A 27,178-nucleotide genomic window follows, 5' to 3' on the forward strand; every position below is an offset into this window, starting at 1 on the left:
AGAGGAGTTTGGGACATGTTGAGCACTTTGTACTGGCAATAGCTAATAAGCTTACCATAGTCAGCCTTGGAGAAAGTAAATATGTTGTGCAATACAAGAATAATAAAGTCTGTGCAAAAGGACAACCAATAAAATAATAAAAACAGCTTCCACTAAACAAAGCCTTTGCTAAAATAATAAATATTTAATAACATGCCGTGTATATGGATGAAAGGGCACAAGCTGCAGGCCTAAGCCAAAAAAGGATAAAATAATGTGCTTGTGTCCTAGCTAAAGCAACCTTACGACACATGTACCTGAAATTTTCTGAGTCTGCCAGTTGATATTCATGTTTATGTTTTCCCATCAGGATCACCTCCCCATTATCTCAGTCATCCCCCATCTTGTTTATTCTTATATGGACCCAGCCAAGAAGCCCCTGTAGATCGTTCACCTCTGCTAAAGTGACACTGTCCCATAATGATGTTTTCTTTCTGGATCATGCCTTCCCATCCTAAGAAAATTGGCATTTCCTTTCAAAAGGTTGCTACTGTCTGGGTATGCCCAGTCAGTGGGTGAGCTGGTCTTTTATTATATAGGGCTGGAAGGTACCTCTTATCTTCCATGGCATGCCAGTTAAATTCTAAGTGCTGTCTCGTGCTGCAGAGTAAAGGCCCAGTCATACTTATAGCATCTGGAAGCGCTCTACCCTTGTCATAGACTCAGTTCATTAACTTTTTGATGGCAATTTGTGGTGTCCCATTGCATGATGGAAGTCTGTTCTCCACCTCCACCTGCCTGAAGGACAACGGGATATTTTATGGGGTATTCTACAAAGAAATATAGGAGCTTAGGCAGCATCACCATCTTGAACATGGCTGACCTTCCAAGCAACGATAGTGGCAGTGCCCTCAAGTGTTTAACATGCTCTTTCAAATTGGCTAGCAGGCTGTACAAAGTCTCTTGTAGAAATCTGCCTTCATTTCGTGTGACACGCATTCTCAAATATCAGAAGACCTTTTTTGAGACTTGCATTGGGCAATCTTCTTGGATTAATGGATGTTGTCCTGACAACTAACAGAGGTGGGATTTTCCCAATTTGTCGAGTATCCTGCATAATTCCAGAATAGCTGAAATATATTCAGGAGTCTGGGAATTGTTTCTCCAGCTGTGACACATACATTTGTATGTCATAAGGGTACAATAAAATTATTTCGTCTCATGTCTCTTCCCACCGTAAAACTCCTTACCATGGGTTTTCCCTAATCCAGGCCACCAAAGGTTCATGTGCCATGGCAAAAATCACTGGCAAGAGTAAGCAACCTTTCCTAGTTCCCTTACTATGCTAGACATCCTTGAGGTGATAGTGAAACATTACCCTTAACACGGGGCTCTTTTTGAAAAATTAAAACAGATATAAGTGAAAAGGTGCAGATGTGGCTTTTTACATGGCAAATAGTTACATTCGGGAGGCAACGTAGGACCCAGGATGGCAAAACATGTAGCCCTCCACCCACTTCCTTTCTGAATTTGCTTCTAGTACAAAAGAAAGACAGTGCCACAAGGAAGGTCACCTTAATTGTTCCTCAGGTTCAACTCTAACAATTCCAAGATAATAGTCTTCTAAATAACATATATAATCACATATACAACATGTACAAGATTTTAGAGCTCACCGTTGCCCCCAATGAAAGTGAGTAAATAGACTTTCGAATTCAGGCGTAGGATTTTGCTTTCTTGGATCAAAAATTCCCCTCAAATAAATTTCTGGGAACATTGTAAATGCTGTAAATATTTTTGTGTAATACCACCATAGAAATTGCTAATCCAATCATCTTTGGAATTTAGAACATCATCTGCCATTACATCATGAAGTTTCACCTTACCAAAACTCTATAAGAATGTCCAGCAAAACATCAAGTTGCCTGCAGATAACAGAGGGTGTGGGGAGATGTTTGTAACTAAGTAAAATAATTTCTGTTTTCTTTGCATTACATTTCTGACCACTATCCCCTAAACACACTTTTTTATATTGTTTAGGGTGGAGATAACCAAATATATCCTCACAATTATTTATTCATAGATTGATTTGAAATTACCTCATATGAATTAAATTTAAGTCTTCAGAAATTATCAGCTATAGAAGTGCAGAATATAAACATTGAAACAGGGTTCCAGGTTATAGAAAGCTGGCTCTGTATATACTACATCAACATGAGATATAGTGTGCACAGAATCCAGGGGTTCCCAAGCGGCTTAACAGAGATGAAAGTAGATAATACTAATGCTCTCTTTTGTGGTACTGTGGTCGAGCAGTTAGGCTTATCAGAGGGTAGTGCAAAGCATTTGTTGTATACAAACACAAGCAATAAATGAAGCAGACACTCAATGACTAACTCCAGGCCAATGGTGTTTATATAGCAAAAATATATTTTGCTACTTTATTTCTAGAACCATAAGATTCAATTTGCAGGTAAGTATATGTGCACGCAAATATCCAACAAATGTATCAATATCACTTTGTTTAGAATTGGCAAATTATACGGTTCTCGAATAATTAGCAATAATCTGTTTTAAAAGTTGACTACAGTTCCAGTCTCTGGGGGTTAGGATGTCCACAAATTGGGGTTCAAGTTAACCCCAAACACCCACCTCCATCAACATGGGGCGGCCAGGTGCAGAGGTCAAAGTTGAGGTTGATTTAACATGGGCTCCTACAGAGACTGGGAGCACTCGGAATCAGGCCTGCTTGCAGGTATATACCTGTGTTTTCGAGGGCAGTGGGATTTAGACAAGCACGGGGAGGGAGCCCACAGGCACCAAGCACACACCCTCAGCGGCGCTGGGGTAGCCAGGTGCAGGGTGCAAACACAGCATCGGGCTCCCAATGCTTTGCTATAGAGAGACCCCGGGGTCACAAAGATGCTGCAGCTGAAATCCAGGGGGTCGGTTCCAGGAAACCAAAGGCTGGACAAGGAGGAGGACTGAGTGCTGGGTGCTGCTGCACTGACGGCTGGATTCCCCAAGGCCAGAGGGCTATGGGTGAAGGGGTATCTTTTGGCGTCAGGAATCATCGTCCGGTTCTGTCACTGTCAGGGGGGGTCTTCTGGATTCAAGCTGCAGGCGGCGTCGTGTTGGACAGGAGGGGTCTACCCAAGGTGGGCACTTGCTCAGAATCGCCTGTGAGCCAGCTCTAGTCGGTTGGGCCAACTAGACACTGGCCGTGGGCGCTGGGTGCAAAGTGGACAGGACTGGCGGATCCAGGGTGGTTCTGGAATCCTTGGGTGAAGTTTCTTCTTTGACAGGGCCGCTGTCTATGGGAGTTCTTGGTCCTGTGAGATGCAGGCAGTCCTCTTCAGGCGTTTTAGAGGTCGCTGGTCCTGCAGGATGTGTAACCTTCTTTAGCAGGACTTTAGAAGCTGGAGACAGTCCAGCAGGGCTGGGGGCAAGTCAGTTTGAGTCTTCAGTCTTCCCTGCTGGGGTTCATCTTAGCAGTATTCCTTCTTTCTTCCTGTGAGGTCGCCTGGAATCTGACGAACTGGGTTCAGGAGAGCCCTTAAGTCCTGGATTTAGGGGTGTTACGGGGTCAGAAGGAAGTAGCCAATGGCTACTGTCCCTGAGGGTGGCTACACCCTTCCTGTGTCCATTCCCTTTGGGGAGGAGGGACACAGACCTAACCCTATTGATCCCTGCCCTCCAAATTAAGATGGAGGATTCTGCAAGGAGTGGGTCACCTCAGCTCTGGACACCTAACTTTCCCTAATTTTACGGCCTCACTTGCAGCCAAAAATGGGGCTTTGTCCAGGGGACGGGCAACTCCACTAGTTGGAGTACCCTCCGGCATTATAGCATGAGGCCTGAGCCTTTGATGCTCACCGCTAGGTGTTACAGTTCCTGCAGGGGGGGAGTTGTGAAGCACCTCCACCCAGTGCAGGCTTTGTTTCTGGCCACAAACAGCACAAAGGCTCTCACCTCATGTGGTCCGACAATCGTCTGAAAGTGCCAGGCTGGCACAGACTGGTCAGTCCTGCACTAGCAGTTTGGCTATCTTACAGGGGGCATCTCTAAAATGCCCTCTGGGTGCATTTTCCAATAAATCCAAAACTGCTATCAGTGTGGGTTTACTCTGCTAAGAAGTTTGATACCAAACTTCCCAGTATTCAGTGAAGCCATTATGGAGTTGTGGAGTTCGTAATGACAAACTCCCAGCCCATATACTCAACATGGCCAAACTGCACTTACAATGTATAAGAATGGACGTAGACACTGTAGGGGCATATTGCTCATGCAGCTATGCCCTCACCTGTGGTATAGTGCACCCTGCTTTAGGGCTGTAAGGCCTGCTAAAGGGGAGACTTACCTATGCCACAGGCAGTGGTTTGTGGCCATGGCACCCTGAGAGGGGTGCCATGTTGACTTTTTATCATCATCACCACACACAAGCTGCAAAGGCAGTGTGCATGTGCTTGGTGAGTGTATCCCCCAGGGTGGTATATTACGTGCTGCAGCCCTTCGGGACCTTCCCTGGCCACAGGGCCCTTGGTACATTGGGTACATGTTACTAGGGACTTAACTGTGTGCCAATTGTGGAAACAATGGTACAGGTTTTGGGAAAGAACACTTGTGCTGGGGCCTGGTTAGCAGGATCCCAGCACACGCTCAGGTGGGAGGGGGGGGAGGAGAGAGAGAGCAAGAGAGAGAGAGCAAGAGATATGTGTGTGTGTTAATCATGCCAATAAGGACACTTGCCTACACATGTGACCCCTTAATTAATGGTTTGAGATGACAAGGAGATGGATCCATGTTTGCACACTGATGTTTCCTCTAGGAAGAAAAAAAACCACATCAAATCTTGGTCAGAAACCCAAACAAAGATTTCAAATCGGAAGGAGAGCGTGATCCACAGTACCAAATAATACCAAGAAATATAACGTGACACGAAGAGAATATTTGATCAGCTAATTGTCGATTTTGCCCCTGACATTCACCAGAAGAAACTCTCAGTAAAGACACACTGTGAACCATGTCTCTGGCTACTAAATCCTAAATGTTTACAAGGCATAAAAGGATGACATTAACAAAGTTCCACCCTAATAAATAATAGTTGTGTTAAACAGAACTGCAGTATGACTGCAACACTGCTTAGTGAATTTTGTCAGTCACTGTAGTCGAAAGAATTAGCTAAACCACAGCCTGTTCTGTTCAGAATTCCCACTTCTTTTAAAACACAGGCTCACAGCTTCAAAATCAGATTCAACACACATTTTAGCTTCACACTCCAGTCTGCTGTCTTATGCTCACATAAGTTGAAAAAAGCTTTACCTTTTCTACGGTCCATTATCATGGTATTGTAGGCTCTATCACCAACTCTAAATTAGACAATGGCCAGTGGGAATAATTCTGCACTGAGGGCTTCCTCACCTGCAGCAGGCCCATGCTAAGTGCTCAAAATTAGTAAAGCAGACAGCATCTCCCGGGACATGTGCCTCTTACATTGGCTTTCAAAAGCTAAAATAATTGCATTTTAACTTTTATGTTTGACATTTCAATTTATTTGTGGAAGCCTTTGGCCCACATGCAAAAGATAGTCTCGAATTATAGTCCAGCCAAAACTTGTCTTCAGGGAATTTTGGTTTCCTCTCGGTCACTAAAATCCACTTTCTGTGCAGGGGAAAATGGAGATTCTCAGCCCTGAGTACTGACCGGTTGAACTCCTTACCTCTGGATGCTAGACTGAAAACTACACTTCTCAATTTAGAAAAGCAATTAAGAACTTTTTGTTTTTGAACTGAAGCTCCCTGCCAAGGATGTTCACTTCTGTTGCTGTGGTACATTGCCTACATATTTTTATCATAAGGTGCTGTGTAGATCCCACAAATTTGTTGCATAAGTCCAAAATTCAAGAACGGAGCTAGCAAGACATAATTAATATTCTGCTTTGAGTTACCAGTTGAGAAGCAGTACTACCTGGGAAGGAATGGAAATAGCAGGATAAATGCGTGCATGTTAGGGGAAGACATTGCTGTCTTCCACCTCCTGCTGTGCTAGTCTGAATTACCAAAGGAAACAAATAAACCACAGTAGAAAACACTAAGTGGATTACCACTTTGAGGATGATGAACCCACCATGCATTGAATATAAACTGAGGACAGTAGCCATTTTCACGTAAGACAAAAGGGATACAAATGTCATACAGGACTGGGTGACTAGACTGGCCTTTATGTCCACCACCCAGACTATTAGTGAACATGCCACAACTGGGTTAATGTCGGTGATGGTGAATATAAGCTTTTGTCGTCTTTATCTTTATATTTTTAAAACAATGTGATGATATGATGTAAAAAGAATGAAGATGTTTGTACTGCATAGGGCACTGACGGACCTAATCCATAGTTAACTATTATTTATATTAGGATTATAGGGTTTCTTAGGGCTAATGCAATGATGAAATACTTCACTCAAAACTTGAGGATCATACGCCCCCTTTTAGTTTAAAAAATACAGTGAAAGCTATTTTAAAAGGATCTGCTTTTTACGTTGAGCACAGTGTGTGTTGGTATGTATCTGGGCTTTTAACAACGCCCACCTCACGCCCACCACTATCACTCGGTCGTGGGCCTGCCCTTCAGAGCGGTTTAGTTACCGCCTTGGATATCGACCCTGTTACATGGCTAATTGCACTTTTGCCTATAAGTTTGACTGAGAGTGAACTTCTTTTTCATTTTGTGTCTTTCGTTGTCGCTGATGCTCATGCCGGCTGTGGCGCTGTGAATAGGCTCGCTTATGTGAAACTGTTTTTCTTTTGACTTTCAAGTTATGTGGCAAGAAAAGTCCGGTTAGGAGTTTAAAACGCTAGTAGCTTTAACTCGAGAAAATGCGCGAGCGATTGCATTGCAAATGCTTGTTGTATTATGTATCTGGGTGGCATATGACTATAAAGCTATAGAAAGCAAAAATAACAGTGTACCAATGTGTCTGGTATGTGCTTAGAAAAATGCAAGCTTTGAGTGCTAGATGATGGTAAGCAAGAACTAGGAGGACTTAGGTGGTCATTAATAACACAGCGGGTTGGCCCGCCATGCCAGCGTTGGTGGCTGAAACCGCCAGCCGGCATGGCGAGCCAACCCGCCGCATAATGATCAAGGTGAGGGCCGCCATCAGCAGCCCTTACTCACCGCCAGGCTTCCGCCATCAGGCAGCCTGATGGTGAGTGGAAACACTATCCGACAGGGTAGCTGCGCTACCCATCGGATAATGTTTCCTGATCCACCAGCCTTTCCGTGGTGGGTTAGCCCGCCAGGGAAAGGTTGGTGGAGGGGGTGTCCCAGGGATGCATGGGCAGTACAGGGGCCCCGGTCCAGTGCCCCGTCGCGCAGGTCACTGCCTGATTTTTGGGCAGTGATCTCCCCGACGGACGCAGCTGCACCCGCCGCACAGAGGCTTTGGCGGAGGCTCCATGTGGAGCCGCCGTCAATGTCCCGGCCAGGCCTTTCTGTGGGCCGGCGTGCAGAAACAACGGGATCCTGGGACGCTGGCGGTCAGTGTTTTGACCGCCAGCATGACTGCCGTGTTCATAATGAGCACCTTAGTCTCCTAAATACTGAAGGTTGCAATGCCCTTCCTCAAAAACGGTGCGTAGAAAGTTGGCTCTGTATATACTATCTCAAAGTAAAAGATAGTGTGCACAGAGTCTAAGGGTTCCCCTTAGAGGTAAGATAGTGGCAAAATTAGATCATTCTAATGCTCTAATCTGTGGTAGTGTGGTCGAGCATTAGGCTTATCAGAGGGTAGTGTTAAGCATTTTTTGTACACACACAGGCAATAAACACACACTCAAAGACTTAACTCCAGGCCAATAGTTTTTATATAGAAAAATATATTTTATTAATTTATTTTAGAACCACACGATTCAAGATTTGAAGTAAATAAATAAAATGCAAGGTACTCCACATAGGTAAGTAAGGAACTTTGAATTAGAGCAGTAACATATACAGTTTTATTTAAAATGGCAATAAGCTATTTTAAAAGTGGACACAGTGGAAAAATCAACAGTTCCTGGGGGAGGTAAGTATTGGATAGTTTTTCAGGTAAGTAAGGCACTTACAGGTTCAAGTTCCTGGGCATACACAGCCCACTGTTAGGGGTTCAAGGCAACCCCAAAGTCACCGCACCAGCAACACAGGGCCGGTCAGGTGCAGAGGTCAAAGGAGGGCCCAAAACACATAGGCGCTTATGAAGAACAGGGGTGCTCCGGTTCCAGTCTGCCTGTGTCTTCGGAGGGCAGACCAGGGGGGTTTTGTAGAGCACTGGAGGGGACACAAGTAGGCACACAAAACACACCCTCAGCGGCACAGGGGCGGCCAGGTGCAGTGTGCAAAGCAGGCGTCGGGTTTTCAATAGGAATCAATGGAGGTGTTGTGTAGCCATTTTATGTATAGCTCCATGCACGTTAGTTTAACATACTAGGCCGCTGTGCACTTTGCCCTAGATACATTTTATTCATTTCCGTTTTAATTTCTTCTATCACACTGTTTAGCTTAGTTCAGCACTGTGTTCTCAAATAATGCATTCTTGATCGCCCTGTGCTTCACTCAAGGCTACAGTCTGGTACATTGCTGGTAAACTTGGTAGAAGTTTAGTCTCCAGCATTTGTAGAAAATACACATCCTTACGTAGGGACATTTTCTCAGAACATCTACGTGTTAGTTATAAAAACACTTTCTAGTCCTAGTACACGTCAAGAGGGAGATTCCAGCCAGGGACCCACAACTGTATGCTGAATGCCCTGTTGCAGATGCTGACGCAGATTACAGGCGTTTGCTCAGGTATGCGGGTTGATGTCCTCCCAGGGGAACCTGAAATACAGGCTTAGAGCTTAAGATGCTGTGCTCAAAATATAACTTAGAGAGAGAATAGCCCATAGACCTCAGAGGCACTATAATCGCCTTATTCTTGTGTTTCACTCTCATCGTTAGTATTTTAATATTACTGTGTTGTGTAGTTTTGGTTATTGCAGCTCACGCTTTGCTATCTAAAATGCAGTTGTTTTATTAAACTAATCTTTAAAACTTATACTGCTTTTGTCATTTATATATGAGACCGCACTGTGTATGAGAGAACTGGTTGTGACCTGAGTGACCACGACTTCCCTGAGAAGTACCGATATGTCATGCGCTCGGCTACCCAATTGTCTCTACCATTTGGGAGAGATGAGGCACTGCTAGTTAGCCGGTGCAAAACCTGGATTTAGAGCGACAGCTGTCATCCACCGTGGGTTAGACTCAGTCCCCCACACTGTGCATGCCCTTGCTGCTCAAAATCCAGTAGTTTCATTAGGATAATGAGAGCCTACGTGACAGAGGGACTCGGGGTCACTCTAGTGGTGCAGGCAGGGCACAGGGGGGCTTCTCGGGCCAGCCACAGACTGGGCTAGGCAGAGGGTCGCCTGATGGTTACTCCTGCACTGGATTTCGGTTCCTTCTGGTCGTGGGGGCTGCAGGTGCAGTGCTTGGTCCAGGCGTCGGGTTCTTTGTTCCAGGCAGTCGTGGTCAGGGGGAGCCTCTGGATACTCTCTACATGCATCGCTGTGGGGGTCCAGCGGGGTCGTCTCAGGTTACTCACGAGGTCGCAGTCGCCTGGGAGTCCTCCCTGTAGTGTTGGTTCTCTGGAGCTCGAGCCGGGGGTGTCCGGTGCAGAGTGTGAAGTCTCACGCTTCCAGAGTTCTTTCAAAGTTGCAAGAAAGTTGCAAAGTTGTTGCTGTTTGTGAACAGTGCTACTGTTCTTGGGAGTTTCTTGGTTCTTCGGGTTCAGGGCAGTCCTCTGAGGCTTCAGAGGTCGCTGGTCCCTGTCAGATGCGGGTTCTATGAGTCTGGAGACAGGCCGGTAGGGCTGGGGCCAAATCAGTTGTCATCTCCGTCCTCTCTGCAGGGCTTTCAGGTCAGCAGTCCTTCTTCTTTATGTAGGTTGCAGGAAGCTGATTTCCTGGGTTCGCGGTGCCCCTAAATACTAGATTTAGGGGTGTGTTTAGGTCAGGAGAGCAGTAGCCAATGGCTACTGTCGTGGAGGGTGCCTAACCCTCTTTGTGCCTCCTCCCTGAGGGGAGGGGGGCAGGTCCCTAATCCTATTGGGGGAATCCTTCAATCTCAAGATGGAGGGTTTCTAAAGGCCGGGGCCACCTCAGTTCAGGACAACTTAGGGGCTCTCCTGACTGGTGGGTGACTCCTCCTTGTTTTTCTCATTATCCTCTCCTGCCTAGCTGCCAAAAGTGGGGGCAATGGCCAGAGGGGCGGGCATCTCCACTAGCTGGGATGCCCTGGGGTGCTGTAACAGAAGGCATGAGCCTTTGAGGCTCACCACCAGGTGTTACAGTTCCTGCAGGGGGAGGTGAGAAGCACCTCCACTGAGTACAGGCTTTGTTCCTGGCCACAGAGTGACAAAGGCACTCTCCCCATGTGGCCAGAAACTCGTCTGGTTGTGGCAGGCTGGCAGAAACTGGTCAGCCTAGCACTAGGAGTCTGACTGATATTCAGGGGGCATCTCTAAGATGCCCTCTGGGTGCATTTTACAATAAATTCCACACTGGCATCAGTGTGCATTTATTGTGCTGAGAAGCTTGATACCAAACATCCCAGATTTCAGTGTAGCCATTATGGAACTGTGGAGTTCGTGTTTGACAAACTCCCAGACCAAATACTCTTATAGCTACCCTGCACTTACAATGTCTAAGGTTTGGCTTAGACACTGTAGGGGCACAGTGCTCATGCACATATGCCCTCATCTGTGGTATAGTGCACCCTGCCTTAGGGCCGTAAGGCCTGCTAGAGGGGTGACTTACCTATGCCACAGGCAGTGTGAGGTGGGCATGGCACTCTGAGGGGAGTGTCATGTTGACTTAGTCATTTTTTCCCCACCAGCACACACAGGCTGTGAAGCAGTTTGCATGTGCTGAGTGAGGGGTCCCCACGGTGGCATAAGACATGATGCAGCTCTTAGATACCTTCCCTGGCATCAGGGCCCTTGGTACCAGGGGTACCATTTACAAGGGACTTATCTGGGTGCCAGGGCTGTGCCAATTGTGGTAACAAAGGTACAGTTTAGGGAAAGAACACTGGTGCAAGGGGCCTGGTTAGCAGGGTCCCAGCACACTTGCAATCATAATTGGCATCAACAAAAGGCAAAAAGTCAGGGAGTAACCAAGCCAAGGAGGCATTTCCTTACACAGTGCATGCAGCTGAAAGCTTCTTTTGAGTCAATGCATAACTGCACTTCTCAGACGAAGGAAGTCTTGGGTAGGAAGTTGTAGGATGCACCTGATGATTCTCTGTCCAATTTTGAAATGGTGTAAGATCCATGGCTTCACTGGATAAGTCTGCCTCGACCATATGCGTGAGGACGATGGATGATTTAGCACAGGATTTATTTTAATGCAATGAAGTTAAATCACCTTTGGGAATGCATGCAAAACAAGTAAGGAATGTCAGTAACAATAACCACGTTGGTAAAATCTGAACATAAGTTTGCGACAATAAAAAACTTTTTTCAAAGAAGGACTGCAGACAGAGCATTGTTCCATTGGACATTAATTTAGCTCCTTTTGGAGACTGCACTTCGCAAAGTTGGGTATATAAATGAAGTTCTTCCAGATTCTAATCCCCATTACCATGACCCATGTGCTCCTTATGGCAGTGATGGACACATTTAGTTAGACCACATGAAACAAACATGACATTTATTTGCAATTTTTATGTAGCACAACCGCAGCTCACAGTATTATTGCTTTTCTCTTTCCCAAACTGTAATTTGGGATGTATTCCAAAAACATCTGATGACATGTCAGAATGAGGTCAGGGCCTTTGCATAGGCCAAACATCATGTGAAATTCCAAAAGCCCAAATATGTCCAATATGTCGCCTTTGCTCCATCAAAATGAAATTATACAAACCCTCTGAGTTCTACTCTGTTTAGGTAAACATTGCTATGAAGCAGACAGTCAAAAGAAAACTCCAATTAGAGGAAGCAGATCTTGTTTTATTTTTACTCTGACCGCTTATCACTGTAATCAACGCATGAGCATAATGCCCCTGGTTTGTTGGGGGCAGAGAAAAAACATGAGACACTGCTTGTGATTTTAAGGGAAAAAGAACTGTGGCAGCAGATATAATCTATCAGCCTCTCCAACATTTAAAGCTCATACAAAAGGCATCTGTGCTTCTGGTATGAAATCAAGGTGGCGGTCTGTTGTGTTTTAAATTGTACCTTTGTTATCGTTTGTTTTGAGAGGGCATTGGCCTCTATAGAACGTTGCTCGCATGGAGTTCGGATGACTTCAAGGCATTCTGAAGCCAGACATTTGCCAGACTCGGAGCTGCGAGGTCGTAGGTGTTGATTCCGAAATAAACTCCACATTTGAGAACTTTGTCCTTCTTGCTCTTCGTTCCGGACATACCATAAATTGGTGACGAGTTGTGTCATCAACACCTGTAGAACCTGCGTGACGCATTTCCTGAGTTCATGTCCTCGTAGCCTTTGTCTTCCAATTCCTTCGGTTCTTCCAGTGAGTTTACATCTTGTGCATGATTGGAGTGCTATTGCAGTCAAGACGTGTTTGGAAGAAAATTGGAGACTGTCTTGGTTTCAAGCCTTTAACGCCGAAGTTTAATTTTTGGCCGGTAACTGCGCTTGTGCACGGCACAGCTTTTCATTCTGCTTCCTAGCTACAGACACCTGCGTTCCCAAGGAACTCGGTTTGAGCATGTTTTGGTTTCCATGGAAACGTTACTCGGGCCTGTGTTGACGTGCTTTTCCTTATTTATTTAGTTTCCTTGGTAACATTTCATGTGGCATGCGGTTCATAGTCGAGATTTCTGATGTTGAAGACACTGAGTTGGGAATCTGGTAGAAAAGTTCCTGCATCTCTAATCTTGCGGATCTAATTTCAGTGATTCGCACACCTACATTTTGAATTTTGGCTGACTACAACGTGAGGTGATTCACATCCGCAACCTCAGTTTCTGACTACAGACCCCTGGACTTGCGGACCTGTGTACAGTGGTTCGCACACTTTTATTCTGATTATTGCTGAAGAATGAACATTTCAACATTTTAGAAAGCGCATATTGCGAATTGGTACAGTGATTTGCACACTTATCTTCAGCGCTTTCTTCTGCAGAGGATCTTTGCATGTTTGGTTTCTAAATTACTGTTTCATTATGCAAACGGCAAATTTACCAGTGGCATTTTCATCTGAACCAGGCATTCGCACGATAAAATGGTATCACTGGTTCAAGTCTTTTGAAAGTTATTTGGTGGCGATTGATGGAGTGAACTTTTCCGCAGTTCGTAAGAAGGCAATCTTGTATAATTGCCTTGGTACGGAGGGTCAGAGGATTTTTGATCACCAACCCCAAGCGTAACCTTCATCTAGTGATGGTTGGGATGTCTTTACTGAAGCCGTGAAAAGACTAGAAAATCATTTTAAGGATGACCTTAGTATTATTGTTGAGAGACATACATTTTTAGGACCTTTGGATCAGTACCAGCTCATGGTGAACTGTTATGATTCTAGGATTCACGAAAAAATATTATGTTGTAGTAATCCAACTTTGTGTGAAACGTTAGAAATTGCTAGAGGCATTGAGAGTTCAGTGATAGCTTCCAAAGAGTTAAGCAAAATGAAGGCAAATCAGGCAGAAAATGTGGGTGTTGTGTTACAGAAAACTAAGACAGTTGCGTCAAGTACTCCTGATTTAAAGAAGAACAATGCTAACATTTTACTCTGTTTCAGATGTGGTTCTAAGTCGCATATGGCCAATTCCTCAAATTGTTCTGCATTGGGGAAAGTGTGCATGAAATGTGAGAGGACTGGTCATTTTGCTCGGGTATGCAAACAATCACAAAAGGTAACATCAGCAAGCCATTGATAGGCAAGTTGATGAAGGGGAGGTGGATTTTATGAAAAGATGTGTTTTAATTGTTGATGAGATGTCTCATCTTAATTCTAGTTGCAAATCTTCAAAGGATCCAGTATGTGAAATTAAAATAGGGGAAGTCATGCTGGGTGTTACAGTGGATTCAGGCTCACCTATAACAATTGTGTCTGATTCAAATTATCATTTATATTGGAGCAACCTTCCCTTATCGGCTGCTGACATAAAAACAATAGCATTTGATGGTCAAGAAATTGATATGATGGGGTATTTTCTTGAGAAGGTTTGCTATCAGCATAAAACTATTAATACCAAGGTATATGTGGCCAAAAGAGGGAACAATATTTTGGGGTGGAAAGATAAAGGACTGTTTGGGATGGTTCTAAGGCCAGGTACTGATCGACCCATCACGTTGATTGAGAAAGTGGAGATAAAACTAGACACTCTTCAAGATGTTTTCAACAAGCATACTGCGGTTTTCAGGGACAAGTTCGGTTCTGTGAAAGGATACGAGCATAAAATAATTCTCAAACCTGATGCTGTACCTGTGGTGCACAAAGTGCGTAATGTGCCTTTGAGCATCAGAGAGAAGTTGAAGGAACATCTACGTGAACTATGTGACGAGGGTGTTATTGAACCGGCTGATTCATCCCAATGGGTTTCTCAGATTGTGGTCGCAGTTAAAAAAAAAAACGAGGGACTTGAGGTTATGTGTGGACTTGAGGTCTTTGAATAAAAATATTGTGGTTGATTGTTTCCCTTTACCTAAGATTCAGGATCTGTTGGCACGTTTGGGGGATATGAAGGTATTTTCCACAAATTACCTCAAGTCCGCCTGTCATCAAGTTGAGTTGCGTAGGGAGTCTCTTTCTCTTACGACATTTGTCACACCATTTGGGGCTTACAGGTTTTTGCGGATGCCTTTCGGATTAGCTTCCACGGCATCTGTTTTCCAGAAATTAATGTATCAGTTCTTTGGGGAGGTGCCTGGGGTGTTGGCATATCAGGACGATATTCTGATAGGTTCGGAGTCAATTCAAGAACATGTACTCAAGCTTGATAGGGTCATTGGGATCCTAGAGGATCACGGGATTACAGTAAGGAAGGAGAAATGCAAGTTCATGGTGGAGTCGGTTGATTATTTAGGTCATAAGATTTGTGCACAAAGAATTCTACCCAAGAAAGATTTGTTAAGAGCCATTGAAGATTCACCATCTCCCAAGGACAAAGACCAGTTGAAATCCTTTTTTGGTCTTTGTGAGTAATAGTCGCGATTTGTGCAATATTATGCTTATCTTACTGAGCCATTAAGGAAGATGTAGAGGAAGGGTGAGAAATTCCAGTGGCAAGATGAACAGGCACAAGCTTTCTCAACTCTCAAGACTCTCATTATGGAGACTCCTGCTCTTCATCCTTTCGATGAAGACGTACCTTCTGTCGTTACGGTGGATGCGAGTAGGATTGGCCTGGGAGCTATTTTAAGTCAAATAGTAGGTGGTAAAGAGCACACTATTGCATTTGCGTCTAGGCGTCTTTCTGAGGCCGAGGTAAATTATAGTACGATAGAGAGGGAGGCGTTAGCTTGTGTTTGAGGTGCCAACCACTTTTCAACATGTTTGGGGGAGAGAATTTACTTTGGTAACTGATCACAAGCCTCTGGTTTATTTGTGGAATGATAAAGTTTTTAATAAGACTAGTCCTAGATTGACCAGATTATTGGCTAAACTGAATGAATTCAACATGAAAATTAAGCATATTGCTGGAGAGAATAATGGCTGGGCAGATTTCCTTTCCAGGTGTCCTGTTTACAGTCATCTTTAGGGGAAGCAAATGGAGGAGGAGGATGTTGTTGTGGGGATGGTTGATGGTGTTTTGGTTTCTGGAGAGGTCATTTCCAGACAGGCATGGACGGAGGCTATGAATGAGGATAATTCTTTGTTAATTCTCAAAAAGTATATTTGCAAGGGTTGGCCTGCAGGGAATAGCGTTCCTGATGTGATAAAACCTTTCAGCAAGGTCAAGGAGGGGGGAACGATTGATACCTCCTATTGAATTAAGGCACAAATTGATAAATTTGGCTCATGAAGGACATGTGGGAATCACTGGCACTAGGAAGCGGTTGCGATTGTATTATTGGTGGCCAGGTATGGATACAGAGGTGGAATTGGCAGTTAAAAATTGTTGCACTTGCATGGGGGCAGATAAAAGTTTGCTTACGAGAGAAGTGCCTTTGTGTCCTGTGCCATTTCCTGATAAGCCATGGCAGAAGCTGGGTGTGGACTTTATTGGTCCTATAGGGCGTTTCAATGATGGAAAGAAATACGTATTAGTTGTAGTAGATTATCATTCTAAGTGGGTTTCACACAAGTTTTAAAGTGAACCCAATACCACCAATGTAATTTAATTTTTGAAAGACATTTTTAATTGGGAAGGTATTCCCAAGTTTTTGGTCACAGATAATGGGGTACAATTTGTATCGCACTAGATGGTTAAGTTTTTTAAAAGACAATGTCAAGCATCTTACTACTGCGTTGTATAGTCCGCAAGGCAACAGCCTTGTTGAGAGAGTAAATAGATTAGTCAAGGAGACTATAAAATTGGCCATCAGGACTCGAAAAAAACGTATGGGAGATGGTAGCAGAAAGTATTTGGTGTTATCACAACACGCCACATTCTTCTACTGGTATAGCTCCCTTTGTACTTTTGAAAGGCAGGAATTCTTGTAACAAATTATCTCCTGAGTGGGTTGTGCAGGAGACTTTGGGGAGTGATGTTGTGACTGATTTTAGTCAAGTGAAGGACAAGGTGGATAGACAACAAGCCAGGAGCAAATTGAGGTATGACGAGCTCAAGAGAGTTAAGGAGGTTCAATTTGGTGTGGGTGATGTAATTCAAGTGAAAAAACATCAGGGTAAGGGTCTGTCCAGTTTTTTTCCAAACAACTAGGGTCGTGAAAGTATCTAAACATTCAGTTATGGTGGAGGGTGGCAAGTGGTGGACTAAGAGGAGTGTGGTGAAAGTGACAGATGTGATTCCTGGTATGCAATATTCAGGTTGTTGGGCTGGAAGCGGGTCTAATGATATTGGTCTTGACGGGGGTGCCCTTGGGGGAGGGTGGGGTGAGAATGCGAGGCATGGCAGTTTTCCACAGGACAGAGAAAATGTGATTCTAGGACAATCTAGTGATATTGGAAGGGGCTCAGGAGAAGATGTCCAGTATAACAGGATGCAGGGTAATGCAAGTATGGGTAATTTGGACATGAATGTTTTGGGTGTTGTGGGCGATGTTGAAGGAAGTGTAAATCTGGAAGGTATTGTGAATAGGCCTAAAAGATGTGCTGGAAGACCTAAATATTTAAATCAATATGTGATGTACTAAGGAAGATAGAGGAATATTTTCAATGTATTATGATGTCATATTTTCTTTGTATTATAAGTTATATGGTATTGCAGTCTAAAGTATATTTGGGTAAGATGTTTTATTTGGGGGTTGTTTTGTTTCTTTAAGGGGGGAGATGTGTTGTGTTTTAAATTGTACCTTTGTTATCTTTTGTTTTGAGAGGCCATTGGCCTCTATAGTACGTTGCTCGCATGGAGTTCGGATGACTTCAAGGCATTCTGAAGCCAGACAGTTGCCGGACTCAGAGCTGTGAGGTCGTAGGTGTTGATTGCGAAATAAACTCCACATTTGAGAACATTTGTCCTTCTTGCTCTTTGTTCCGGACATAACACGGTCGCATTCGCGATTCTGTTTATACCTTGCTGAACACATGTATTTCTTTGAAACAGTTAAACAAAATAACTAAAATGGAGGATTGAAAGAGTGAAACTTTGCAGTGCTTTTTCACGTTAACCTAAACCTTGTTAATGGCAGTTTTTAATTTACTATCACCACTCCTGCTCTTAAATACAGAAATCAGTGTGCCAGATATAAACTGAAGCTGAACTCTGAGAAATGCAGCTAAGCAAGATGGCGCATATCCGTAAATACACTCAGTAAAAAAAAAAAAACTGTACAGAAAATACAGAAGCATGGAATAAAGCACATTAAAAAAATTGCAGTGCAGCTAAGATACAGGTATGTAATCACTTAAGCAACCATGTGCACCCCTTTAGGACATATTATAACATCCTGATCAGTCAACATAAATAAATGAAACAAAGTACCTTTCAAGGGCATGAGCAGCTTCTTCATACATTTTCTCCTGGCAGTACATATTCAGCGCTAGCTCAAATTCTTGGATTTGTTCAAAACATCTGGCAGCTGATTTAAGGTCCTGGATCCTTTTATAGAAGTATGCAGCATCTTTCGCCTGCACAAAGAGCATAATCAAACTGCTGTTAAGAACAATCTAAAGGAGACACGACGAGAAGATGCCTTACGGATACCATGTTTCGACAGTGCATTTACGTATTTCAATCTATTCATGCGAGCATAAACATTTACAAGGGTAAGATTAGTAGTAGTATTTTATCAATTTTTAAAAAAACTTTCCAGTGTTCAATTTAATTCTGAAGGAACAAATGGCTATCTATATGCCCATAGGATGCAATGAAAGTCACTGTATTGTCACGTGTGGTAGGCCTTTTTGTCTGCATGCTTACATGCAAGGCAGGCATGATTGCAAGTAAACATTACTATATTTAATATTTGAGATTGCATATAAAAGTTGCCAGACCTAGGACGGACTAAATGTTCGAAAGGTAATGCCAACAACTGTGTGCTCAGTCACCATATTTTTCCAGTTTAAAAACTCCATGTTTTCTGATGTTATTCAGAGGAAAAACTTTCCAATTCTTTAATGCACAAATTGTAACTGCTTTTTCAAGGAAAGGGACCTGTCTTGGGAGGAAGAAGCAAAAGTAGCGAGGGGATGTAAGCCAAGGACACATGGAGTGAGTCAGTTGAATTCTGACCTTACAATCCCGCAAAGTCACTTATCCTGTTCCCTCAGGAGTCCGAAACACACAGCTTTGACACCCAGAGTTTGGCAGACAATTGTGGCACTGCCAGCAGCCGCTGCTGTAGCGCCCCGCAGGCGAATAGAGGCTGACGCACAGATGAGAGGAGCATAGTGGGATACAACCAGATGGACTCTTCAAGAGGCTTGAGTAGCCTGCCTCCACAGTACAATGGCAGACTGTGGAGCTCTGGAGCAACCAGTGCTAGTAATAAGGGCCACGCATCAGAAGGGGTAGGGGTGGGGTGGGGGGAGCAAGGGGGAAGGGGAGACGTGGCTGCGGACCCCAGGACGGCAAGGTGAGCCAGCTGCAACCAGTGGCAAGGACAGCAAGAGTGGCAGGGCTCACATCGTAAATAGCACTAATGGAAGGCGAAGACTGCCACCTGGGGCATACCAATTAGTCCCTGAAAGTGCCGAAGGATTGCTGCGGTAGGGTGGAGGCAGGGCCGGTGGGCAAGGGAAAAGTGACCCTCTCCAGAAAGTGGTAGAAATAGCTGACTGGTGGTTGCCCTTACCTGAAAAAATACCCAGCTCGCAAACCGCACCCTAGATCTGTTCAGATCCCTCAAAGGTTGCTGGGGAGTGATAGGCCAGACACCCGAGACCACATTCATGGTGAGCCCAAAGGTCACTAACCTGCCCAGATGGAATCCACGGCTCAGAACAAGAGCCAGGGTAAAGACCCCCAGCCAGAGGTGACTGAAAAAGGCTTGGAAACTCATAAGGCAACAATGCTAAAATGGACCTGGAGCTTAAGATAAACACAGTGTCCAAGAGCGCCCACCTCCAGAAGACTGATCACAGAAAGTTGATGGACAGGACAAGTGGAATCGAAGCTGGCCCAATTGGGCCACACATCTGATTGTACCACCAGGATGCGGATGCTAGAAATCAAGTTGCCCACCCAAGCAGATAAACTGAATGATGCAGAAGCCCGCTCGTGCCGGAACACTGTATGCTTCGTGGGCATCCCAGAAGAGTCCGAAGGCCCCAGTATGGAACAGTTTATTGAGAAACATCTGTCCTCAACAGTGTTGAAAGGCAAAACTTCCAAGTGGTTCACTGTTGAACACACCCACAGGATCCCTGGAAAGACATCACCACCAGGAGCCCCACCCAGGCCAGAAGTGTCCCAGCTGCTCAACTTCTGAGATCAAGATACAATCCTGCACAAAGACTGTATGTGCAGCCCAATGAAATTCAAGGTCAGCACAGCAAACATCTACCTAAATTACACAGCGGCAGTGCAGCGCCAATGGAAGACCTTCCTCAGGGTGAAACAACAATTACGGAAACTAAATCTCTACTACACCCTATTGTTTCCGTCAAAGGTACGGATAATAGTCAAAGGGTGAAGGAAAGTACCCTCTTTCTTGGCATGGTTACCCCCATTTTCTACCTGTTGTCAGTGTGTTTGACAGTGCCCACTGAGATCCTGCTAACCAGGACTCCAGTGGTTATGCTCTTTCCTGTAAAGTTTGGTAGCTGTACCTTTCCCTTCCACACAACTAGCATACTGGTCCCCCATGTAAGTCCCTAGTACATGGTACCCAGGGCATTGGGTTGCCAGGGGGTCCCTATGGGCTGCAGCAGTTATTCTGACACCCATAGTGAGCCTATGCTAAGGGTTCTGCAGGCCTGCCAGTGCAGTCTGCGTGAAACAGGTGCATGCACCCAGTTTCTCTACAGGTCACTGCACCAGGTCACTTTAAGTCACACCTATGGTAGGCCCTCTCAGCCCAGAGGGCAGGGTCCAGGTACCTGTGTATGAGGGCGCCCATCCACTAGCAGAGGTGCCCCCACAAACTCCAGGCCCATTTTCCTGGACTGTGAGTGTGGGGATGCCATTTTACACATGTACTCGACATAGGTCAATGTTAATTCTGAACTTGGGCATATTGGGTATCAAACATGTCAGAATCATACCCCAATGCTGTTCCAAGTATTGGAAGTATGATTCCATGAACTCTGGGGGGCTTCTTAGAGTACCCCCAGCATTGCTACCACCAGTCTTACAGGGTTTTCCGGGCAGCCCAAGCAGCTGCCAGGCCTCAGACAGGTTTCTGCCCTTCTGCTGCTTGCTCCCATTAAGCCCAGGAAGGCAAACCAAAGGATTTCCTTTGGGAAAGGGAGGTAACACCCTCTCCCTTTGGAAATAGGTGTGACTGGCTTGGGAGGGGTAGCCTCCCCAAGCCACTGGTATGCTTTGAAGGGCACATTTGGTGCCCTCCATGCATAAACCAGTCTACACCACTTCAGGGACCCCCAGTCCCTGCTCTGGCGTGATAATGAACAATGGAACACTCCCCTGTCCATCACCACCCTAGGAGTGGTGCTCAAAGCTCCTCCAGAGGGTCCCTGGGTTCTGCCATCTTGTTTCCAAGGCTGGCAGGGAACTCTGGGAGCATCTGAGTGGCCAGGCCAGGCAGGTGATGTCAAAGCCCCCTCCTGATAGGTGCTTACCTAGCTAGGTGACCAATCCCCCTTTAAGGGCTATTTAGGGTCTCTCTCGTGGGTGGGTCCTCAGATTCAGCTTGCAAGATTCCAGCAGGACACTTCTGCAACCTCTACTTTGACTTCTGGCCTCTAGAACTGCGACTGGAACCTCCAGGACTCGACAAGCTGACTTCAAGAAGGAGAACTCTTCTACAACATTGTTTTCAGGGCTCCTGCCAGCAACTGCAACATTTCTAACGGCTGTGCATCCACTGAGGGCAGCGTGTCTTCAGTCTGCACTAGAAGAAGGAATCTCTCTTGGAGTGAAGGAGTCACTCCCCTGCATCCGCAGGCACCTGCTTCAACGACGACCGGCTGTGTGGATCTCCTCTCATCCTGAGCTGCATGGATCCTGCATCACGGGTGGTGGTCTGGAGTAGGCCTCTTGGTTCTCTCTGCAAGCTGTCCAACTTTGGTGGTGGTAAGCCTTTGCCTTCCCACGCAGGACAGTACCACCATGCACCGTGTCTCTTGCAGCTACCACGGCTTGTTTGCATTTCCTCCAAGGGAATCTTCAGGCAATGTGTAACTCCAGTCCACAGCACTCCTTCCTGTGATGTACAGTCCTCTGCGTGGTTCTCCTGTGGCATGGGATCCCTTTCTGTAGTGCTGAGTGGGCTCCTTCTGTGACTCCTGTGTGCTGCCTCCACTCCTGTGGGCTCTCTGCGACGCTGAGGGTGCCCTCTGACTCCCCCTCCTCGGTTGAGTTCTTCTGGGCCTTGCTGGTCACCAGCAGCACCACTTTTCCACTAACCGCAAGCTTGCCTTTGACAAGGCTTGTTGGTGGAATTCCTGCACCGACACCTGTCTGAAATCTTCACCCCAGCGTGGGACATCTTCTGCATCCATCAGGAACTCTTCTCCGGATCCAGGGTTGCGGCACTGACCTGATCTTCATCACTGTCGACCAACTCCTGCAAGTACAGCTGGGTGGGTAGTAGCTCCTACTCCTCATGGACTCCACTGTGATGGTTGGATTTAGTTCCCTCTCTCCACAGGTGTTCCTCTCCAGGAATCCACAGCTGGTTTATTGCAGTTTTGTCTGGGTGTCTTCTTTGTCCTCCTTCTGGGTGGTTTGGAGAAATTCCAGTGATTTACTCCTGCTTTCCTGGTCGCTTGGGGGAGTACTGTGTTACTTACCTCTGTGGTTTTCTAATACTCCCAGCTCCCACTACACATTCTACTTACTGAGGTCCTGTGTTCGCTTTCCATTTTTTGGGGGGATGGTTTGGGCTCCCCTAGGGTCAGTACTGGTTATTGCCATTTGCAGTTTTCTAACCTTTTCTAATCAATAAATAGACTTGTAGAGCACGACTAGTCACCTGCTAAGGTCTAAAGGCGCTGAGGTGGATAGGAAGGGAGGTCCAGGTCTTGGCGGCGTGGCGTGGGAAGGATCTTCCTCCGGTTGTGGTCTTCCAGATGCGTGCGATGGTGGCGAGGGCAAGGTCGGCAGAGCGGAGTTGTGTGGTGGGCGTGTAGATGTGGAGTCTGCGGTTGAGGTATTCTGGTCCGGTGTTGTGAAGGGCTTTGTAGGCTTGCATGAGAAGCTTGAATGTTATTCTCTTGTATATTGGGAGGCAGGGCAGGTTTCTCCGTAGGGCCGAGGTGTGGCTGTGTCTGGGGGTGTTCTTGATGAGACAGACGGAGGCATTCTGTCTTTTCCACACTTTATTAGTGGTTCCAGCGTAGAGTGTGTTGCCGTAGTCTAAGCGGCTGCTGACGAGGGCCTGGGTGACTGTTCTTCTGGATTCAGATGGGATCCATTTGAAGAACTTCAGGAGCATGCGTATGGTGGTGAAGCAGGAAGAGGAGACTGCCCTGACTTGACCGTTCATTGACAGTGCTGAGTCCAGGATGAAGCTGAGGTTGCGGGCGTTGTCGGTAGGGGCCAGAGTGCTTCCGAGAGCAGTGGGCCACAATGAGTTGTCCCAGGTGGAAACACGCGAGTAGCAGAGGACCGGCTGCTCTCGCACGGAATTTGAAATATCTAACTTCAATTCGATTGATACTCGGAATAGCGGCATCGGTCGAGCTAATAAGAGGATTCCTCCAGGCTCTGATAGTGAACGTGCCCAATTGAAATTACAAATTAGGTACCATCTTGATAGTAGATGCAGCAATCAGCAAGTATTACTAAGCCTAACGGAATAAAGAGGCGTCACTGCCCCCTGATAGTCCTGATGAGGCCCTGACTGATGAGGCCGAAGCGCGTTGACACATCTCTTGCGAGATTGAGGGCTTTTTGAGTCAATTTACTCAGACAAGAAATCTAATATGCACTACATAATGCCTTTGGAAATAAATGTATAGGTATTTGACAGGTGGGTGCAGCTAAAAACCCTCAATCATCACATTTTTAGTGGATTACAACTACAATCTTGTAACAGTGACCACAATGTAATGAAATGGTGTCGGGCATGACCCTCCTTTGGCATATTGCCATTACTGAGATTCGTTCCATAAAATGTTTGTAATGTTTTGTATATATTTATGGTTTGTATATATTTATGTCATGTATATATCTATGCTATAGAGTGTTCACCAACGAGCCACTGCTGACCTTTTAGAATGATTTAAATAAATAAGGGAAAGTAATTGACCCATGAAAACAGGATTTAGGACTGGTCTCTTAAAATAATGGTGTGATTCGTCCCTACCTGCTAACTATTTGTGTTCATGATTATTGTAGTACCCAGGGCAGGTTAGGGTTACAGGGTTCCCTCTTTTGGAGTATACTGCCCCCACTTTTGGCAGCAAGGCAGGAGAGGATAATGAGAAAAACAAGGAGGAGTCATCCACCAGTCAGGACAGCCCCAAAGGTGTCCTGAGCTGAGGTGACCCCTGCCTTTAGAAATCCTCCATCTTGGAGGATTCCCCCAATAGGATTAGGGATCTGCCCCCTCCCCTCAGGGAGGTGGCACAAGGAGGGTGTAGCCACCCTCCAGGACAGTAGCCATTGGATACTTCACTCCTGACCTAAACATACCCCTAAGTTTAGTATTTAGGCGCGACTCAGAACCCAGGAAATCAGATTCCTGCAACCTACACAAAGAAGAAGGACTGCTGACCTGAAAGCCCTGCGAGAGATGACGGAGACGACAACTGACTTGGCCCCAGTTCTACCGGCCTGTCTCCAGACTCAAAGAACCTGCACAGCAACGCATCCGACAGGGACCAGCAACCTCTGAGGACTCAGAGGACTGCCCTGAACCCGAAGGACCAAGAAACTCCTGAGAGCTGCGGCAGTGTTCACCAACAGCAACATCTTTGCAACAAAGAAGCAACTTTACAGAACTCACTCTTCTCGCCGGAAGCGTGAGACTTCACACTCTGCACCCGACGCCCCTGGCTCCAGCTCCAGAGAACTAACACCGCAGAGAGGACTCCCAGGCGACTGCGACTATGTGAGTATCCTGAGACGGACCACCTGCACCCCCATAGCGACGCCTGCAGAGAGGATCCAGAGGCTGCCCCGGACCGTGACTGCATGGTAACAAGGGACCTGACGCTTGGACAAAGCACTGCACCCGCAGCCTTCAGGAACGAAAGGAACCAACCTCCAGTGCAGGAGTGACCAGCAGGCGGCCCTCTTCCTAGCCCAGTCAGTGGCTGGCCCGAGAAGCCCCCCTGTGCCCTGCCTGCATCACCCAAGTGACCCCTGGGTCCCTCCATTGCTTTCAATAGCAATCCCGACGCCAACTTTGCACACTGCACCTGCCCGCCCCTGTGCCGCTGAGGGTGTTTTGTGTGCCTGTTTGTGTCCCCCCTAGTGCTCTACAAAACCCCTCGGTCTGCTCCCAGAGGACGCAGGTACTTACCTGCTAGCAGACTGGAACTGGAGCACCCCTGTGCTCCATAGGCACCTATGTGTTTTGGGCCCTCCTTTGACCTCTGCACCTGACCGGCCCTGTGTTGCTGGTGTGGTGACTTTGGGGTTGCCTTGAACCCCCAACGGTGGGCTGCCTACACCCAGGAGACTGAACTTGTAAGTGCTTTACTTACCTGCAACACCTAACCAAACTTACCTCCCCCGGGAACTGTTGATTTTTCCGCTGTGTCCACTTTTAAAATAGCTGATTTTAACCTATACTGTGTATATTACTGCTTTAATTCAAAGTTCCCTACTTACCTATGTGGAGTACCTTGCATTTTATGTATTTACTTCAAATCTTGAGTCTTGTGGTTCTAAAATAAATTAAGAAAATATATTTTTCTGTATAAAAACTATTGGCCTGGAGTTAAGTCTGAGTGTGTGTTCCTCATTTATTGCCTGTGTGTACAACAAATGCTTAACACTACCCTCTGATAAACCTACTTCTCGACCACACTACCACAAAATAGAGCATTAGAATGATCTAATGTTGCCACTATCACTCTCTAAGGGGAACCGTTGGACTCTGTGCACACTATCTCTCACTTTGAGATAGTATATACAGAGCCAACTTCCTACAACCACCATGTATGGGCAAGAGGCAGTAGGCAAATTAATAACTGGGGGGCTCACACTAAACCACCTTGAAAACATCTACAGCTACCCCTACCTCTCTAGGCACAAGAATTGGACCTCCCCCAGCTTGGCTCTGAGATGACCCACCCCTACATGACCCTGAGGACCTGGGGTTGCCATACCCCAGATTTCTCAAATCAAGAACATTCCCACTGTAAGGGGGTGCTAAAACGAGATTCATGGTAGTGTCCCTTGGCTTAGTTTACTGGCTAGCTTCCTTTTGGACCCCCAACAACGTGACCATCTTTGCCAGCATGTGGGGCCCTACTAGGGACTACCCTACTGGTTAATTCCAGTCTTTCCAGACATACTACCAAAGGCGAGAGCTCTGCCGCCCACACATTCATCAACATATTAAGGATTGCGGTCAGAAGAATGTGATGAACTGACCCCAGTGGCGATGAACCCATTAAGATTTCAATACTAGAAAGCTCCACAGGGCCCGTATCCTTGAGGTCACCACAACTCTCAACCTCCTCAGCCACCATGCCCTTTTGGACTTCCAGTTGCCTCAATTTACTAGGGACCACACTCTTAGATAGTAGTCTGGTGGCATTACGAGATAGCCCTAAACCATGGTCATCATCCCCCAAGTTGTCCCGATTGGGGAGCCCCGACTCAAGTCACGGTTACAGTACGCATGGCCACTATTGAGGCACTCATAACCTCCAGGGGCTGGCAGTTGAACTACCACTGGAGAACTAGAATGATCGCTGGATAAAGATAAGCACCTTTCCATAAGTTCAATTTCCGTTGCCACAACTCCAATCACCTTTTGGAGCATTTTGTCGATTGTAGTAGGCTTTGGGGAGGTGACTAGTGTTTGCTCCTTGAGAAGGTATTTACATTTGCCCCTGACAGAAAAGGTCCCAAAAATAAACACCTCAAAACTGATAGCGAGAGGCTCGCATTAATAAACCAGAAACACAACAACTCATCCGGAGGGCGCAGATAAACACAATCACTTCCAGTAATCGAAAATAATAAGTACAACACCCACGCAGCGGGAAGCAGAGTCAGCTTTAAACAAACCGCCTCCAGGAGCGTGCACGGGGCAGAGGGCAATCAGGTCCCGTGCAAGCTTCTGGGCCCTGTGGTCCTTGATGTGCACACCCAGCAAGCTCCTCACAGTACAATCTAATATAATAGGGCCACTTACGGCCAGATTTGAAGTTGAGAAAGAAGAAGGGTTTCTACCTAGAGACTGCCATCAAGCTACCATAATGCTTACCCCTAAGAAAGGGAAAACACCGGATAAGTGGGCCTCCTACAGGCCAATCTCTCTACTTAATGTTGAAATGAAGAT

The 27,178-nt window shown here is 46.0% G+C and overlaps 1 protein-coding gene across 2 annotated transcripts in view; it reads right to left on the reverse strand.

Annotated features, from left to right (window-relative positions):
• TRANK1 (tetratricopeptide repeat and ankyrin repeat containing 1) overlaps positions 1-27,178 on the reverse strand; it is a 931,136-nt gene that overhangs the window by 175,236 nt on the left and 728,722 nt on the right. For both annotated transcript variants that reach the window (XM_069214995.1, XM_069214985.1), the window contains exon 21: positions 18,073-18,218. In XM_069214995.1, the coding sequence (XP_069071096.1) occupies positions 18,073-18,218 (146 nt within the window). The remainder of the gene's footprint in view (positions 1-18,072; positions 18,219-27,178) is intronic.

Source organism: Pleurodeles waltl, chromosome 2_1 (genome assembly GCF_031143425.1).
Source record: "Pleurodeles waltl isolate 20211129_DDA chromosome 2_1, aPleWal1.hap1.20221129, whole genome shotgun sequence".
Taxonomy (NCBI): Eukaryota; Metazoa; Chordata; class Amphibia; order Caudata; family Salamandridae; genus Pleurodeles; species Pleurodeles waltl.